At 44.9% G+C, this 15,750-nt stretch overlaps 1 protein-coding gene across 1 annotated transcript in view; it reads right to left on the bottom strand.

Annotated features, from left to right (window-relative positions):
* Positions 1-15,750, bottom strand: part of vta1 (vesicle (multivesicular body) trafficking 1) — a 190,482-nt gene that overhangs the window by 153,083 nt on the left and 21,649 nt on the right. The window contains exon 2 of the mRNA XM_083643155.1: positions 8,902-8,996. Coding sequence (XP_083499281.1) covers positions 8,902-8,996 — 95 coding nt within the window. The remainder of the gene's footprint in view (positions 1-8,901; positions 8,997-15,750) is intronic.

Here is a 15,750-nt window from a genome sequence, read left to right as displayed (position 1 = left end):
GTGGACTGAGAGGAGAGAGAGTGAGAGGTGGACTGAGAGGAGAGAGAGAGAGAGGTGGACTGAGAGGAGAGAGAGAGAGGTGGACTGAGAGGAGAGAGAGAGAGAGAGGTGGACTGAGAGGAGAGAGAGAGAGAGAGGTGGACTGAGAGGAGAGAGAGAGAGGTGGACTGAGAGGAGAGAGAGAGAGAGGTGGACTGAGAGGAGAGAGAGAGAGGTGGACTGAGAGGAGAGATAGAGTGAGGTGGACTGAGAGGAGAGAGAGAGTGAGGTGGACTGAGAGGAGAGAGAGAGAGAGAGGTGGACTGAGAGGAGAGAGAGAGAGTGAGGTGGACTGAGAGGAGAGAGAGAGTGAGGTGGACTGAGAGAGAGAGTGAGGTGGACTGAGAGGAGAGAGAGAGAGGTGGACTGAGAGGAGAGAGAGAGTGGTGTGGACTGAGAGGAGAGAGAGTGATGTGGACTGAGAGGAGAGAGAGAGAGAGAGGTGGACTGAGAGGAGAGAGAGAGTGAGGTGGACTGAGAGGAGAGAGAGAGTGATGTGGACTGAGAGGAGAGAGAGAGTGAGGTGGACTGAGAGGAGAGAGAGAGAGGTGGACTGAGAGGAGAGAGAGAGTGAGGTGGACTGAGAGGAGAGAGAGAGAGAGGTGGACAGAGGAGAGAGAGAGAGGTGGACTGAGAGGAGAGAGAGAGTGATGTGGACTGAGAGGAGAGAGAGAGAGAGAGGTGGACTGAGAGGAGAGAGAGAGTGAGGTGGACTGAGAGGAGAGAGAGAGAGAGAGGTGGACTGAGAGGAGAGAGAGAGTGAGGTGGACTGAGAGGAGAGAGAGAGAGAGGTGGACAGAGGAGAGAGAGAGAGAGGTGGACTGAGAGGAGAGAGAGAGTGATGTGGACTGAGAGGAGAGAGAGAGTGAGGTGGACTGAGAGAGAGAGAGAGAGGTGGACTGAGAGGAGAGAGAGAGTGAGGTGGACTGAGAGGAGAGAGAGAGAGAGGTGGACAGAGGAGAGAGAGAGTGAGGTGGACTGAGAGGAGAGAGAGAGTGATGTGGGCTGAGAGGAGAGAGAGAGTGAGGTGGACTGAGAGGAGAGAGAGAGAGAGGTGGACAGAGGAGAGAGAGAGTGAGGTGGACTGAGAGGAGAGAGAGAGTGATGTGGACTGAGAGGAGAGAGAGAGTGATGTGGACTGAGAGGAGAGAGAGAGAGAGGTGGACTGAGAGGAGAGAGAGATAGTGAGGTGGACTGAGAGGAGAGAGAGAGAGGTGGACTGAGAGGAGAGAGAGAGAGTGAGGTGGACTGAGAGGAGAGAGAGAGAGAGAGAGGTGGGCTGAGAGGAGAGAGAGAGTAAGGTGGACTGAGAGGAGAGAGAGAGAGAGAGAGGTGGACTGAGAGGAGAGAGAGAGTGATGTGGACTGAGAGGAGAGAGAGAGAGGTGGACTGAGAGGAGAGAGAGTGAGGTGGACTGAGAGGAGAGAGAGAGAGGTGGACTGAGAGGAGAGAGAGAGAGAGGTGGACTGAGAGGAGAGAGAGAGAGGTGGACTGAGAGGAGAGAGAGTGAGAGGTGGACTGAGAGGAGAGAGAGAGAGAGGTGGACTGAGAGGAGAGAGAGCGAGGTGGACTGAGAGGAGAGAGAGAGAGGTGGACTGAGAGGAGAGAGAGAGAGAGGTGGACTGAGAGGAGAGAGAGAGAGAGGTGGACTGAGAGGAGAGAGAGAGAGGTGGACTGAGAGGAGAGAGAGAGAGAGGTGGACTGAGAGGAGAGAGAGAGAGGTGGACTGAGAGGAGAGAGAGAGAGGTGGACTGAGAGGAGAGAGAGAGGTGGACTGAGAGGAGAGAGAGAGAGGTGGACTGAGAGGAGAGAGAGAGAGGTGGACTGAGAGGAGAGAGAGAGAGAGGTGGACTGAGAGGAGAGAGAGAGGAATGTTGAGAGGAGGAGAGATAATGAGCGAGACTATCAGCTAAACTCTTCACCTCACTTTGGCCACGCCTCCATTCATATCTGTGGGTATTTTGGACAATATTATTGTATATATATATATATATATATTATTATTATACAGTATTGAAGGTGCAAGAGAAGTCAAAAGAGCAGCAAACTGTGCCTCAGAAACGTCTGCTTATCTCTGGGCAGCAGGGTGAGAAATTACCACTCGTAAAATTATGGTTAATTTTGTCTGAATCTAAAGAACTAAAGAGAGCTTCTGTATAGGGCGTGCATGATGCTCACCCATAGTGAGTGACCTCACTCCTATTATTTATAGAACCAGGGATATATATATATATATTTATAAAACGGCTCTCTCAAATCAAGCAATCTGATTGGTTCACAGCCATTGTATAAATCCAGTAACCCACTCCAATAACCCATGGCCATGGGTTATTGAGTTGCCATGGCAACTCTCTTACTAAAAGGCTTTGGTTACCTCAAATGACAATGTAGAAAAAACAAATGGCGGAGACAGCTGTCAGATCCTTGTGAATCGGTCTTCGCTTATAACTTTACTAATACTTCGCAGAAAATTATGTTTTGTACAAGAATAGACGCGGGCTAATGTCTTCTTTGCAAAAAAAAGGCTGTTAACCCCGCATTTAACCCCGCATTTAACCCCGTAACGTTAGTTGGTGTCGGGCTTTGCAGAAAAGCTCTCAGCTTCTCAGCAAGCGCCAGGATTGGCCAATGTCAACTTCAGTCTCCAGAACGATCCAATCAAATCACGCGCACGTTCTTGCGGTCCCGCCTTACAGTAGTGTTTCAACTGACTATCAGAATGACATGCCAGTCGGACTTATAGTATTATTATTATTATTATATCATCATACTTGGAAACCGTTTTATAAAAGCAATATAGCACTCGAGCAGCGTGTGTTGTGGCATATATCCCGCTGCTCAGCAGTTATCCCACGAGGCCGCAGGCCGAGTGGGATAACAGCTGAGCAGCGGGATATATTTGCCACAACACACTGGCTCTCATGCTATATTGCTTAAATATATTTCATAACCTAAAGTTTCCTTCCCTGTTGTACACCACCACGCCACTAGGGGGCGCACACCACAGTTTGAGAAACACTGCTCTTCTGACGTCTAGTGAATCTCTCTGAGGAGGGAAACCCCATCCCTCTGCCATGGGCCCGGCTGCTGAGGCACAACAGGCAAATGTCAAGCCTTTTAGAGAGAGTGTGTGTGTGTGTGTGTGTGTGTGTGTGTGTGTGTGTGTGTGTGTGTGTGTGTGTGTGTGTGTGTGTGTGTGTGTGTGTGATACGCGTTATGAAGAAGAATGTCCAGCTATAGGGTTATATGGTCTAGATGACAGTCTTATTACCCAGCTACTAAATCATACATCACACTGAACACCGACCAACAGTGGGGTTTAAAATATATAATATAGGACGCTTGTTAGCAGCACTGCTGCTGCTGGCAGTAATGTCACCTTTAAGCTTAATTTATACTTATTAGAAAGTGTCGCTCAGCACATGGTCGCAGACGAAAAAGAAAGTGTCGCTCATGTTGCTGCATTTATGCTTCTCTCCTCTGCTCAACGGTCACGTGACACTCGAACGCTATAGACAGAGAACTAGTGCAGACAGCCAAGAGAGGGAATGCTGTCAGTGAAAGCAAGTCGGAGGCAAGATGTAACTGCAGCCACATATAATAGCCGCATATAACGACACACAACCACACAAATCACCTCCTCTCTCTCTGGGAAGTTGGTCACGGAGTTCTTTGTGATTTTCACGAAGTCATACATCAAGGACATGCTGATAAAAATAGCGGGGACACGTTCATTCATTTCATTTCAGCGAAAACCTTTTGCCAGATGAAGGTCTTGTTGTGACCGAAACGTTGCCAATAAAAGTCTGAAGTGAAGTCAGTGTGCGGGATTTTCCTTTCTCAACTCATCTGATGCTCCGACGCACGGTTTGTGCAGAGATCACCCCTCTTCTATTTTAGCGAAAACCAAAACAAGGAAGTCAAACGCGTGCCGTCTATATAGTTAATCACACTTGCGCGACACTATAGCCACTTCTTAACATGCAGTGGAATCCGTATTATAACCCGCTCCTAGCCGGTTGGCCTGCATGTTAACCCTGTAAGACCCGGATATATTTCTACTTGCAAAAAAAAATATTCAACCTTTCTGATGGTGTTGTAGGAGTACTTTGGAGAAGAAAATATAGTGTTTAAAAAAAAAAAAAGTTTTTGTAAGGTTTTATGGAAATGTTGTAATATCACAACGTAGGGTCAATCGGGTAGCAGAATTTCCTATAGGCCATTTTTACTCATTGTCAGAATAACATGGCAAATGTATATATACTTCACTAAAACAACGTAAGGGTTCATTTATATGGTTATGGTTTATTATTTGGCCTCAGAACAGTATACATTATGAATAATATTTGGCCTCAGAACAACATTATGAATAATAACATCAATGTAAGCCATATTTTTAAGAATTGTGATTTTATTAAAAGAACAACAAAATGAAAAACAATACATACAATAAATGTACTAAAGAAACCTAATTACTCCGCAAAATGTAACAGGCACCCCCCTCTCATACTCCAAGTGACTGCAAATCACTTTGAACACCATTTACAATCAATTGCTTACGCTTATTTGCAGTGATAGTCCCAGAAACAGTTCCTGTCACCTGAAATACACAGACGAACATCACACTTGTGGCATAGTAAGTTGGTGTACCCTGAACAGCCACCATTACTGCAGCGCCCTCTCTGTGTCTTTCGTGGGAGATGTCCAACTTGGTCCTGGCACACATCCGATGGCGGATGTTGACGTGGTGCCTTGGGTGGAGCGCGGTTTGGACTCTCTTCCAGTCTCCTTGCTTATGGCATTCTGAAATGAAAATAAAGAAATAACTTTAGTACATTAGTAGTGTTTACACATCTCACTGCAGTACACATTTCACAAGTCACACAATACTGTCTGGCCAACCTATTGTGCTTTGCTTATCCTCACAAAGGGATGATGGTCCTAAGTGGGCAACCCCCACCAGCCCTCACATGAACAATGATGATGGTCCTATGTGTGCAACCCCCACATGAACAATTACCACATGGAATCCTCCAGGAACTAACTTAAACCAACTAAAACATGATTACAAACAGAAGTAGGAACTGATCTGTTGAAAGTGATTACCAAAACAGTGTAAGCAATTACATGTTATGCAGTATATTTGTCTTTGAGTACAATTGGTTACAAATATTATTGGAAATTAGAAATTAAAGTAAAAATGCACATATAGCCTACACTATATATATATTTAGGTATGCAATGTGGGGAAAATACACATATAACTGTATAAATGTATTGTGAAAACTATAAGACTCCACTTAGCGAGGTATGTAAACTAACAGTACCACCTGGATATTTGCTACCACACTGCCCCACCGTTGTAAAATTGCAACCTCTATAAAACATGCTCTAATTTACATTTGGGGGATATGTTTCACAATAATAACATATGTACATGTTCTAGACATTCTAATGATCACCCAAAAAAATATTACAGGCATTTTACTTACTTCTTTGTGAGGAATTCCGTCCAGTGAAAAAGAGAGTTGTTGCTCCGTCAACAATTTTGAAGTTGTGATGTGTCCTGGCCCTGTGGGGGGTACTTATATGCAAATAGCCTGGCCAATAGCATTGCAAGACTAAACAATAGGATCCAATGATGATGTGTAGGTCAAAAAAGAACAAGAAAACAAATGATTTATACCCTTTTTTTTATAAAATACAAATGTTGTAATATTACAACCGTGGGTCTTACAGGGTTAAACAACAATTAGCCGGCCTACGCGCACTCCCGCGAGTCCGTATCTTATTCACCTCGCTCGCCGGTGTAAGATCCGGATTAGCGCAAAAGGAGCTGCAGTTAAACAGTGGCAGGTCATTATCCGCAGATACGGGTGTGGCTCTTCGTGACTCACTTCACTTCACGTTCACTAGTTTTTCCGCCCCGTGTATGTTGAGTGTTGGTGAAAAATAAAAATATAGCAGATGTTTAAAAGCCACACAAGCAGCATCAGTCCCGCCGGCCAGCGCTGGACCCGCTGTGAGGAAACACACATAACAGGAGGAAACTGAAATGTCAAAACAGACATCCCTTGCTAGGCCAGTCCTTTTTTTTAATAGAGATCATGCAAAGACAAGTAGCCTACTTCAGGCAAGCAAGACGGCAGGAAAGAAACAGAAGCGTGCCTGCCACCGTCAAAAGCGAAAGCGACCCGACGTAGGCTGTCAATTTAGCGGAGGTAAAAAGCCTTTTTACCTACTCGGGCGAATCAATCAATCAATCAATCAATCAATGGCTGCGCTTGGTTCATATGATGAGGAGATGAATCAAAATGCATCCCTCTCTTGGCTGTCTGCACTAGTTCTCTGTCTATAGCGTTCGAGTGTCACGTGACCGTTGAGCCGAGGAGAGAAGCATAAATGCAGCAACATGAGCGACACTTTCTTTTTCGTCTGCGACCATGTGCTGAGCGACACTTTCTAATAAGTATAAATTAAGCTTAAAGGTGACATTACTGCCAGCAGCAGCACTGCTGCTAACAAGCGTCCTATATTATATATTTTAAACCCCACTGTTGGTCGGTGTTCAGTGTGATGTATGATTTAGTGGCTGGGTAATAAGACTGTCATCTAGACCATATAACCCTATAGCTGGACATTCTTCTTCATAACGCGTATCACAATGTCAAACGCCAGCAGGTTTATGATAGAATGTGTAGCCATGTTTCTCTCCATCTCTTCAGTCTCCTTCCTCCTTCTGTCTCAACTAGGAGACCAAACTCATGTTCTACCATCTTTCTATTTGGCAGCATGTCGCTGGGGGCGGGGCCAGAGCTAATGACCTAAGTAAGGACATCTTCAAGTATGAGTTAATTTCCAAAACACCACATTATCAAGTTTATCATTCAATAAGTGTAACATACTAACAAAGTGTAACATACTAAGCATCTCGCCTGCCCTATTGGCGTGTGTGTGTGTGTGTGTTGCTCACTAAGGGGCACTTTACACGAGGACGGTTTCCTATGGTGACGGGGAATTATTGTATCGTTAGTGCCTCCCTTTTAGACGCCGACGGCGAATTTGGGCTTAGGAAACAACACATTTTGAAACCACCTTCCAGAGTGAAATTCTTTGAGACGCTTCCCGCTGATCGTTCCATGTAATCGCTTTGAGACGGCTCATTTCAGAAACTCTGACGTGCCTGCACACGCGATTACGCCATAGCCGTGCGCAAGTTGGCAACCATTTTCAAAATAAAACGTCAGTATGAATGAAGTTTGGCAACATTCAGAATTAAGCTATACTGCGGCCAACTTCAGTTACATGTGAATAACGTTACTGCTGCGAGGAGCCGATGGCTGTACCCAGTCGGCATTTAACGTTAGTTACAAAAGCACGTCGACAGTGTTTTCTCACTGCCAGTAGCCTAACTACAGTAGGGTTTGACAGATAGCTAGTCCGACCGGTGTCGGCACAGTCAGCGCTCCCGGTCCTCGCTCCTCGTTAAAGTCCCTGGAAACCAAAATCCACAAAAACGTTCTAACTATGTTATTTAGGGTCTTATGTTAGTAATTTTGTGCCTCCGAAATTATTATACATTACTTTCAACCCAAAGCCTTAAAATCGCCACTTTTCTACAAGATTCTACAAAGTACTTCCTCATTGAAGACAGCAGTGCGCGAGGTGCTAAAACGCAGGAGCTTATGACGTCATAAGCTCTATATAACCTTTGTACATGCGCGCAATCCACACCCACCTATGGCAAGTCCGTTCTTTGCCCCCAGTGACAGCGCTCCCTCGCTGTCCGTCTCCCTCCCACTCTGTGTGCCGTCTGCCAAGCGCTATGCTTGTGAGATTAGCAAGGTGTCGGGTTTCAGGCCATGCGCTTCTCTCTCTCTCTCTCTCTCTCTCTCTCTCTCTCTCTCTCTCTCTCTCTCTCTCTGGACTAGTGAGAGAGAGAGCGAGAGACACACAGGCTGGTGGCTCACACACACACACACACACACACACACACACACACACACACACACACTCACACACACACACACTCGCGAGTGCTGTGTAACTTGATCTCTTTCTCCGTTTCCCTCCCCCCTCTGTCTCGCGCTCTCTCTCTCGGAAAACCTGCTGCAGATGGGACACGCCCACACAGTCCGCGGGAGAAATACACTCTAAAAAATAATGATTTTCTCATGAGTTTTGCCAGACTGTCAAACCTAAATTTATATACTTTGCGACGTTCATCATCGTTCAAATTTGGCTGGTGGCTTATTAACATAGGGTCCTGTGATGTGATGAACTCAAAATGCTAAATAATAAAGAAATATTTCTGGTTTCCAGGGACTTTAAAGATTTCCAATAGGCGTTATTCTGATAAACTGGTCACATATAATATGTTACATTCTCACCCGACAAATATTAAAACTTTAAAACAGTTTGAAAAGCTGCTTTTTGGCAAGTCTAAATGACTGCGGTAGGCGTACTCTACTTCCGTGTTTAAAACCGGAAAGACGATTACGAAATGACGTCATGCAGAAGCGTCCTTGTATGGGCAAAGAATAAGGTGATCACACTGCCACCTAGCGACCTGGCATGTACATTACGGCGCTGTACCACTGTACCAAATGTGGTTAAGAGGGTTGGAAATATCTAATGACCTTTATTAATTGTTGAATTTAATATTGTGGAATATTATGAAGCAGGAATATTATGAACCCAGTAGCTAATGCTATGAGATGTCGATTACCAAATCAAAAACAAAATGAAATGCTGTGTGAAGGTGGAGGCTGCAGGTGCTTGGGAGAGTTGCTAAGAGATCTCCAAAATCCCGTGTCGGAATGGGACGTGAAACGAAAGTAGATGGGTGCATCTTTAGCTTACCGACTCCAGCTGGTCCATGAGCTTGATCAGGAACTTTCTGCACTCTGGTGTTTTACTGTCCAACTTCATGCCCGTCTGCATGGCGTAGAGACGACCTGCACAGGAGAGGAGGAGGAGAGGGGAGGAGAGGGGAGGAGGGGGGAGGAGGGGGAGGAGAGGGGAGGAGGGGGGAGGAGAGGGGAGGAGAGGGAGGAGTGGGGGGAGAGGGGAGGAGAGGGGAGGAGGGGGGAGGAGGGGTGAGGAGAGGGAGGAGAGGGAGGTGAAGAGACAAAGATGAGAAAAGAATAAAACATCCTATTAATGCTCAATAAAAGCATTCTTCTCTCCGGCCGTGTTGAAAGGCTGTGGTCTTCAGGAAGTCTCATCAGATAAAGTCACCATCGATCTTCCACAACAAAGCTGCCAAGAAGTTCCTTGAAAAGCCGCTGATGTTTCTCTTCCTCCACATCAGATCCAACACAAGGAGAAGAACAGACGGCAGCTCAGAGACATTTCCATTCTAAACCTGGAGCGATCTGATGGTAAAGAGCTGCTGCTCTGTCAGAACTCCAACTCCCACAATCCCTCACCTGTCAATTAGTGCTGCGGTCAGACTTTCCTGTTCACATCACTGAAGACCTCAGCTGAAACCTTCCAGCTGGTTGGCTGGCTGGCTGACTGACTGACTGACTGACTGAAAAATAAAAGATGTTACTTTGGTATTGTTTTTTTCCTCATATCAATGTCATTTTCTTTCCTTTCCCCTCTTTATCAAAGCTATTTTATTTATTGTTTCCTCCTGAGTCCTACACACACTGCTCTTGCTCAGTCAGCATCACAATGTATTGATCATCACTATTGTTTCAGCCTCACTGGACCTTCGTTCACCTGATTTCTGTTTGATTTGTCCTCATGATTGCTCCAATTTTCTCCTTTTTTCCCACATTTCAATCAATCAATCAATCAATTAATCAATCAATCAATCATTTCAATGCTCCCATTTCTTATTTTTACATCGATGCAATATCTTATTTTTTTGCCATTTTATTTCTCTGTTCATTTTGCTTTCTGTAAAAGGCTAGAAGGTGCGTGCGCGTGTGTGTGCGTGCGTGCGTGTGTGTCCTTCAGCATAAATGATCAATGGGTCCTTGTGGTGGAATAAAAACATCCACTAGCGCTAAATCAACAGCCTTCAGTCTCACACACATCACAAACACACACACACACACACACACACACACACACACGCACGCACACATCACACACACACAACTTTGTGTAGCTGAGCAGAGTCAGCATCACATTATCAATTTGAGGTGAGGAGAAGAGCCTACTGAGATGAGATGATGAGATGTTTATGCTTATGTCTCGAGGCGAACACTGATTTGGACACATTTAGTATAATAACCCAAAACAAATGAGACAACTGCTGAGAGGACTGTGCGCCTCTACCGCCCTCTACAGTTCACTTCAGTGGGCCACCTGGTCGGACTTGGAGGGAAATTATGTCGGACTGTTTTTGCGGAGTGAAACAGGAAGAGGGCGCTGTTCTTCCAGAGCAAACGGAGCTAAATCTTTCAAGAGAGTATCATGGAAGAATCACTTCCAACAAGTTGATCTTCTTCAGTAAAGCTAAAGATGGCAGAAAGGGGAAGGGGAGATATAAAGTGCTGGGATCTATGGTCCATGTATAATAGCCTTAGCCTATTCATTTTGAGAAAGCAGGACTGACAATTCTAATGGCATGAGAAGCAACCAATCATCTCAACCATGGCCTCTTTAGTTTACAGTAATTATACTAAATGATCACAATTAATTTGTCAATGATAAATTGATGTTTTAGCGCCTCAAAAGCAGCCCAACAGCAAGTGTTTCTCAACCCATGGTATGCATCGTCTTGTTGTGGGGACTTGCAGCAGGGCAGGAAAGTATTTTCCATACCTTCAAACAAAATGTACTAGCCACTTTCATTAATGTACTAGCCAGGCAGATTTTTGGGGCCGGTGCAGAATGCAGCAGGGCCCTTACATTCGACTCTGTCGCTGCATTTGCGCACCCATCCTGGCCGAGTAAATGTCTTTCCAGTCCGGTAGGTGGCGGTAATGCACCTCTGGCTAATAAACACATCGTTGCCTTGAACCAATGGTGACTGGTGAAAAGTGAAAAAAGCTCTCTGTGACTCTGTCTGCTTCATGTGTGGCCGTCCCGACTCCCGACACACAGGAGGACAGACACAGCGAAAATGGCAGCGGCTTCTACGGATGGGCATTTTAAGCAATTTAAATAGTCTATTATGAACGAGTGCTCGAGCACTCGCGCGGGGGGCGCGGGCTGTGTGATTACTATGGTAATGTCTGAGCAGGGGTAATCTGCTGTGTATGGGGCTGTTCACACATAACGTTTGCATTTTTGCATGCATGGAAAAAGCGCTACCTGGAGCATTTTTTTGTCAGGAGAGGGACTGACTGTGATGATATTAGGTGACGCTAAGCTAACATCTATCTAAAGCCTACCTTTAGACAGTATCTCCAGTTGGAGTAGCGCTTTGGAGCAGACAAGTTGTGAAACAAGCGAAGGCATTTCATTTCCAATACATGTCCATTGTTGCTGAATAGTGATCACCATGATGCGATTGTCTCCCAAAAAGTGATTCTTTCTCCACATTTCTTGTGACTAACGTTATGGGAAACGACAGTGTAGTCAGTAAACTAGTGCAACGTTTTGAAGGAGTTTTATCGGACGTGCACTATGAAGAAGCGTGCTTCTCATTCGGGAGAATATCTCCAGGCAGCTTTTTTCGGGAAGAGCTGCAAAACTTCCGGTTAAAATTTTCAAAATAATGTTACTTAAACAAAAGTAAATAGCTTATTGATGCACGTTGGAGGAGAAAAGGTATTTCAATGAATGAAGCAGCAAACCTTGTATCAAAATACTCGTTGTGATGTTATATAGCGTGAAACTGTGGCTGTAACGCATTACTCAAAATAAATAAGGTTACAATAAGCGTTTTATTTTGAAAGCAACAAAGCGGATGACGTACTAGTATATTCTGCCTGACTTGACGCCCGGCCGTGCAGTTGCTCCTGAAGTAAAAGGTGCTTCAACGCGACCAAAGCGAAAGGCTCAAACACATCGAACCTGGCTAAACATCTTGCCGACAGGCACCCCGACCTGTTCAAAGAGTTTAAAGACCGACAGGTTAGCGAACGTGAACGATAAACATACATGCCCTCAAATAAGTCAAACGAGTATTGTGTGACAAGCGAACTTGTTTCACTGAAAAAGTTCGCTTGTCACAATAGCCTACTCGTTTACAGTGAAACACGAGGCAATGTGCTCGAGCACAGATCTCTGCCAAGGAAGGAGCAAGTCATGACATGTAACGTTTAGGGGAGGGGACATCAGATGACTGCATACCATGTACAATATTTAATAACACTATGGGCCATAGTGTTATATTTGAATTTTGGGCCATAGTCTATGGCCCTCAATTCCAGTGTTATTAAAGCTTTTACATGGTAAGCAGTCATCTGATCTCACCTATCCTAATATTTACAATAATCCCAATTATTAATGATATACGAATTCATTGTAAAAAATACACCTAGCCTAAGGTGACCAGATTTCTCAAATGAAAATCGGGGACAATTTCCAGTCCGGCAATCAATATATCATTAAAATATCCAATGTTGTTACGTATGAAATAAAAAAGGGGATGATTCCAGTTGCATTTATTTTGCCCATGGCTGTTGTACTGTAATAAACAGTGTCAGCTTCACGAAGAGGCCCCTGGTGCCACCCACACACACACACCCACACCCACACACTGTGTGGGTGTGGGTGTGTGCCCCTTTACAAAATGTCACTGTGTTCTCCAGCAGCATTAGGCCTGGCCGTCCGAACCTACAGCGCCGAATGTTTTATGAAAAGCCTCAGATCTCAAAAAGTATTTTCGGTGTCGTCCTGAGTGCTTTTTCATTGTTCCAGATTTGCTGTAAGAGCTGCAGCAGAACATGTAAACACTTGTTGGATGTCTGGATCAATGGACTACATAGACATATGATGCTTTGATATGCTTTTAACCCGCCCGTAAGCCTCCTGCAACCTTTCTGCTTGAGTGGTTGGCCAGTGGACACGTCTGTAAAGGGGAGACTCGTGGATACTCATAGAATCCATTCTCATTCAGATATCTTGAGGTGAGAGGTCAAGGGTCCCCTTTGAAATTGACCATGCCGGTTTTTCAAAATTCATTATTTAGCTCCTTCCCAACATGGTACAGTAGCATGGCATTGTTGGTCCCAATGGATGCTGTAAGTCTTACAGTTTCTTAGCCTATAAGTATCTTCACTCTAGATTTAAGAATGAGCCCACTAGAGCTAGAGTAATATCGGCCGCAGATGCCAGTAGAAAATCGGGTACATTTTCGGGGACAGCTCCAGCCGGGACAGGTCACCAAAAACGGGGACTGTCCCTGAAAATCGGGGACATCTGGTCACCTTAACCTAGCCTACACGTATGGGGGGGGGGAGGCTGGGAATACACCACATAATAAGCCTACATTTCAATAGCCTACATTTATGTGTGAAAATAATATATATTACTAGATTAACCATAAATCTGGCACTTCATGTTAATGAAGCTTAAACCCAGGATTATTAACCCACATAGGCTACACTACAGCACAGGCACACTACACAAATGACTCAATACAGCTTGGCAGAGTTATGCACTTTACTGAGCACACCGGCCCTATGCCAGGTTTCAACCTGGCCTTGTTAGAATAGAGTAGTAAGACATTTTGGTCACCTACCAACCAAACTAGCTGGTAAACAAGCATATCAGCTAAGGTCACAATTTAACAGAGTTTGGCCAAATCTAGCCTGATCTACTTTAGTATGTGTCCGACGGTCCGTGCATGCAAAACTGGGCAAGTAGGTCTACATGAGGTGGTACGTGTAGGGGTGCACAGATCGATCGGCAAGCAATCTATATCGGCCGATTTTGACCTCAAATATGCGATCGGCTGATTGCCGATATTTCTTTATATTTAATTTTTTCTTTTTTTTATAAAAAAAAGCCCTATCACTAATCAGGCTTTCCAACGATATAAAAAACGTGATCGGTGCACCCCTAGGTACGTGTGTCCGGTCTGTGCTGAACATGGTCAGCCCTCTGTCTCTCACTGCGTGTTTAGTGTTTGAGTCACTGTCACCGTCACAAAACAGCCAGCAAGTCATCAGACACTGAAGCACTTAGCAAGTCAGCCAGTTCTCCAGTCAGCCGCTCGGCCAGTCATTTAGTGACAAAGCCGTGCTTTGTGTCACTACTGCAGCCGCACAGCAACATTCACTTCAGCCGTCCAGCGTCCACAGACACAGACAACCAGCTGCAACACAGATGCCTTTGACCGCGGGAGAGGATGGCGAGGCCATGGAAATTAAAAAACCACAGTGGGGCTGAGATTGGCCCCGCCCCTAACGTTCCGGAAGTATTCCCCCAACGCTGTGGCCTCTGGCGATGATTAACATTCGCCACAAGAATCTGTTCCGTGTCAATCACTTCAGAATATTACACGTCATCCCGCCGCCCCAAAGCAATACAGTGTCTGGTCATGGGATGAATGTACCCCAATCATATTTTTCTCAACGGCAACGTTTTGCTGAGCGGTATTGCGGCGTTTATTTTTGAACGAAGGTCGATTTTTCTGAAATGTGCTTCCGACATGTACACACATCTGTTGCTGTGATTGACAGGTGGGTCATCAGTAGGGCTGTGGTGATTCATTTATCTCCCGATTCGATACTATCACGATTCTTGGGTGCCGATTCGATTTATATTGCGATTCTTAAGTATTGCGATTCTACGATTATTGCGATTCGATATTACGATTTATTGCGATTTTTGTTTATTTTTTTCTTTTCTTTTTTCAGTTTGTTTGCTTTTTTACACTAGATTAGAACATGGGAAAAGTTGAATCATACACTAGAGGCTGTATATTATATCATGAGTAGGGCTGGGCGATATAGTTAAAAACAGGGGCAGACTGGGATCATAATTCAGGCCGGGCATTAGATACCAAGCAGGCCAGGCCGATATGGGCCGACGCGCGTGAAATTTGGGCCGTTTGAAGCCAGATTTGGGCCGTTTGAAGTCCAATTTTACAATGAGATGCACCCACTTTAACCCTGAAGTGTAATTATTACTTCAGACTAACTAATAAAGTAATAAAACCACTAGTAAACCAGTAGGCGGCGTCTGGCCTGCTGTTCAGTGAGTGGCCTGACTGCAAGCACCCAATTTTTTTTGCGATTATCGATTCTGGAATAAAAGATCGATTCAAAAAATTGTGACATTAAAAATCGCGATACTTAAGTGAATCGATTTTTTCCCCCACCCCTAGTCATCAGTATGCTGTTACTACAGTATCACGGAGGCTTCAGAGGATTACGCATATGAACACCTGTCAGGAATAAAATATGAATAAATCATTTAAAAATAGCCTACGGACATTTCGAGGAAGACATGCAATCAGCCTGATTGAATCCGACAATCTTATCACAACGAAGCAGCAGGCCGTCTCTGATGACCACCACTTGTTTTCATTTAGCAGAATGGAGACCAGAGGTAAGTTGGTCGAGTTCAAACTGCTGATGCAATCATGCAAAAAGCCCCAAAAGTGCATCCGTGCAAAACGCTAGTTTCACAAGTCGCCAAAACAGGTTTGAAAAGAAGATGCTGGTTCTTCAGGCCGTCACGCTGCACACACCTCAGATCTCTTGTTGGAGGACGCAGAGATTTCCAGGCGTCTCTGTGCTGTTATTTGGAGACCCCAGAGTTCAAAACCGCACTGTTGTTGTCATCGGGCAAAAC

The sequence above is a fragment of the Poromitra crassiceps genome, assembly GCF_964638095.1.
Source record: "Poromitra crassiceps genome assembly, chromosome: 9".
Taxonomy (NCBI): domain Eukaryota; kingdom Metazoa; phylum Chordata; class Actinopteri; order Beryciformes; family Melamphaidae; genus Poromitra; species Poromitra crassiceps.
This window is presented reverse-complemented; position numbering and strand designations above follow the sequence as displayed.